Genomic DNA, 3,706 nt, shown 5'->3' with positions numbered 1-3,706 from the left:
GCACACGGCGCCGAGTGACCGTCGGGCCTCCGCCGCTGGCTGTTAGAGGCGACCCGCGAGGCTCAGGACTCGGCCCCCTCCGCCCGTCCCCAGGGGGGCCGGGGAGGCGGCACCCCGACTCCACGCTCGTGTCAGTGGCCCTTACGCCAACGCAGGAAGGCGGCGCGGCCTCGTGGCGTGTCCGGCGCTGAGCGTCCCCAGTGAGGCCTTTAACTCGGGGAAGCGGGAGGCTCCAAGCAGAGAGGGACCCCCGCGCAGACCCGAGATAAGGGGCCTTCTTTCACCGAGGACAGACCCAGTGCTGGCGTGGCGAAGCCCAGGTCCTGGGGGTGGGGCGGGGCGGGGCCTCCTGTGGCTTGGGGTGTCAAGGAGCCCAGTGAGGAGCTGGGCAGGCTGAAACCCAAGAACCGGCTGCAGGTGCAGGGCTCGCCCCGGGTGGGAGCGCACTCGGGAGACAGCGAGGAGACCTGGGGCGGCTTGGGGGCCGAGGCCTGGCCCTGCGCCGGGGTCGCGGAGGGGTCGGCTTCCGAGCAGGCGGGGACGCTATCTGGTCTAGGCCAGAAGGGCCTCGCTGAGTCAGACCGTCCCTGGGCTCCTGCCCCTCGGGAGGGTCCCAGAGGTGAAGGTCCCTCGCCGTGGGACGCACGCCAGCAGCCCTGACTCCTCTCCTTCTTTCTTGCAGACCCCAGTGGGCACGCCCAAAGGTATGGTTTCTGGAAAACCTGGTCTTCACACCCCCGGAGGCCGGAGGGAGGGTGGTGGGCGTGCACAGTGCCTGCAGGACACCTTGCGGCTCACAAATAACAGTGATGACTCATTGTTTAAAAACGCCGGGCTTTGAGCCTGGCCTGGGGTCCCCGTCATGTCCCTTGATTTCCACAGTATTCCTGAGGCGGGGTGCTGTCACCTCCCCACACTACAGTGGAGGAAACGGGGCTCAGCCCGGCTGCCCAGACTCCGGGGCATCCCCCCGTGCCCGGCAAGACCCCGCCCCGCCTGCTCTGAGGTCTGGGCAGCTGGTCAGGCCGTTCTCACAGGCGCAGGGGGCTGGGACAGGGAGGCAGGAGTCAGGCCCGTCCCGGGCACAGGTGCAGCAGGCCCAGCCCAGGAACCAGAGAAGCCAAACATTTGAGCTCTGACCCATTTCAGGCCCCCCGAAAAGCTAACGCAGGTGGAGAATGTACCCAGTGTTTCAGGGGGGCTGAGGCAGTCACGCCCAGCTGCAGACATAACTGTCGTGGTCCTACTGCCCACTGCGCGTTAGAGCCGCTGCATGCAAACAGAGTCATTCTCAAATGTGCAGTGCAGGTGCCTGTTTGTGCATCGACGGGCGGGTGGGCGTTAGCCGCGGCCAGGACTGGGGTGGTGGCCGGCGTCTTGGACCCGACTTACCACGTGTTAATGATTTATGATGAGAGTCTCTTGTCTTACTGCGGAATTAAAAATTAATAATTAAAAACCCGTGCAGGCCTCTCAGGGGTTCTGCGAAAATCATTTGGACTGAGAGGGGAAACGGACCCAGGGATGGGAAGTGAATCCCGGGCTGCGCGGGTTCTCCTTTCGGGGCACCTTGTGGGCATGCACGCGTGTGCTTGCTTGTGTTAGGGGGCGTCATTGGGCGTGGGGGGGGCCTCCCCATGGGGGTGTCCGGTGTGCAAGGGTGTCCAGGCGGGGGGGGGCTGGCGTGTCCAGGTTTGTGTGCGATGTCTGTGTGCGGGGTCTCTTGAGGTGTCCAGGTGTCTCCTTCTGTCCCCTGAACCCCACTCTCTCTCTCCACCCATTTCCCCACTGAGCAGAGACGCGAATCGCCAACACCCCCATGAAGACGGCCGAAGGCTCCACGATGATGAAGGCAGGTGGGTGGCCCAGACGGCCTGGACGGGTGCTGCCTGACCAGGTTACGGCTCGTGGGAGGCGGGGCGGACCCCGCTCGGCAGCACTGGCGAGGGCTGAGACATGGGGCGACCGGACTGAGGCCCGGGCCTGGGCCCGGGGCGGGTTGGGGCCTCTGCTTTGGCTCCCCACCACACTGGCCCAGCTTCCCCGGCGAAGGTGGGCCTCTTGCATGGCGGCTCTAACTCAACACCCCTCACGCTTCTACCCCGTAACCTCCTGTCCCGCCGGGCCGCACACGCCCCTGCCCGCCCCGCCGGCCGCCTCGGGAGAGAACGCGCGCCCTGGGTGCAGCGGGGGGACGCGCGTGTCCAGCGTCGACTGCACCCCTGTTCCAGCGCACAGCTGGCCCTCGGGCTTCTCACCTGCTGACGGGCAGGGCTGTGCACCCCTGTGCCCGGCCGCACCGAGCCCGAGGGTGATGGGGACAGTCTCGCCCCTGCGGCAACAGACAGGGACCCAAGGACGAAGTGAAGGCCATCTTGGGGGGCCGGGTGGCGAGCCCGAAGGGACAGGGGCAGGGGCGGGGTGGAGTCCGGGAGACCCAGGGTCTCTGCCGCTTCGACCAGCCGGGCAGCGTTGGCACCTGCTGCGTGCGGGTTTGAGGGTCAAACTTAGGGAGCTGATGTCTCATGGGGCAGCAGCCTGACTTAGGAGGAATGCAGTTTGCAGGCGTGGGGGACAGTTTAAGGGGCACCGAGGAGGCCTTTTGAGCAAGGACCAGGAACTGAGGGAGCAAGGCAGGCAGGGGTGCCCTGGAGGGGGTGCCGGGAGGAGGGCACAGCCTGGGGTCGGACTGGACCTGGGGTGCTGGGAAACCGAGGTTGGGGTGTGCAGTGGGCCGGCAGGGGGGGCGGGTGTAGGAGGAGGTGGAGCCTGGACCTGGTGAGAGCGCAGCGGCCGGGCGGGTCTCACGGGCGCCCTCTGGTGGCTGAGAGGAGACTGGGCAGAGCGCGGCGGGGCGCGGCGCTGGTCCAGGCCCGGAGGGGAGGGCGGGGTTGATGCTGCCCCCGCGCCTGGACGGGCCGCTGGGCCCTGGTGTTCTGAGGGCACCCCTGCAGGACTCGCTGAGGGCACCCCTGCAGGACTCGCTGGTAGACAGGGGTGAGAGCATCAGAGGAGGAAGCAAGACCAGGCGAGGTTAGGAGGTTCTGGGACTCCTGAGGGCAGTGCACTGGGATTCTGGGGTTCAGGGGGGCATGGTGAGCCAGGACCCGGTCTCTGCGATTCGGCGATGACGTCTACAGAGTAGGGCTGTGACACCGCCCCTTCCCGGTGAGGGAGCTGTCCGCTCTTCGTGGGGAGAAGACGGGGTGCCTGGGTGGGCGGGGAGCAGTAGGTGTCTGGCCACGGGGCCAGCCCGACCCGGTCTGGAGGGCTGAGCCTCACGCTGCCCCTTGGAGGAGGACCTGGGAGCGGCTTGAGGTTTCCAGCAGGTGGGACAACGGGGCTCGGGGCCAGCAGAGGGCCCTGGGCCCTCTGCCCGAGTCGCCGGGGCTCTGGCAGGACGTGGGCTGGGAGGCCCTGCTGAGACCCGCGCGCCTGGCATCCCCGCCACCGCCACCGCTTGGCTCTGCCACCGCTCCCCTCCCTGGCTTGGCCGCTGCCCAGCAGGGTCCGCGGGCAGCAGCCCTGGCGTAACCTCTGCCTGTCGTGCCAGCCATGTACTCGGTGGAGATCACGGTGGAGAAGGACAAGGTGACCGGGGAGACCCGGGTGCTGTCCAGCACCACCTTGCTCCCCCAGGAGCTGCTTCCTCAGGGCGTCAAGGTCTACGAGGACGAGACCAAAGGTACGGACCCCACGCCCGCCC

The 3,706-nt window shown here is 67.5% G+C and overlaps 1 protein-coding gene across 1 annotated transcript in view; it reads left to right on the top strand.

Annotated features, from left to right (window-relative positions):
- The window catches only part of PALM (paralemmin), a 16,757-nt gene that overhangs the window by 4,916 nt on the left and 8,135 nt on the right, over positions 1-3,706 (top strand). Inside the window, exons 6-8 of the mRNA XM_012729438.1 lie at positions 557-704; positions 1,797-1,856; positions 3,554-3,685. Of these exons, the coding sequence (XP_012584892.1) occupies positions 557-704; positions 1,797-1,856; positions 3,554-3,685 (340 nt within the window). The remainder of the gene's footprint in view (positions 1-556; positions 705-1,796; positions 1,857-3,553; positions 3,686-3,706) is intronic.

The sequence above is a fragment of the Condylura cristata genome, unplaced genomic scaffold, assembly GCF_000260355.1.
Source record: "Condylura cristata isolate star-nosed mole 26May11 unplaced genomic scaffold, ConCri1.0 scaffold00025, whole genome shotgun sequence".
Taxonomy (NCBI): Eukaryota; Metazoa; Chordata; class Mammalia; order Eulipotyphla; family Talpidae; genus Condylura; species Condylura cristata.
The sequence above is the reverse complement of the archived record's forward strand: the minus strand, read 5'-3'. Positions and strand labels throughout refer to the sequence as shown.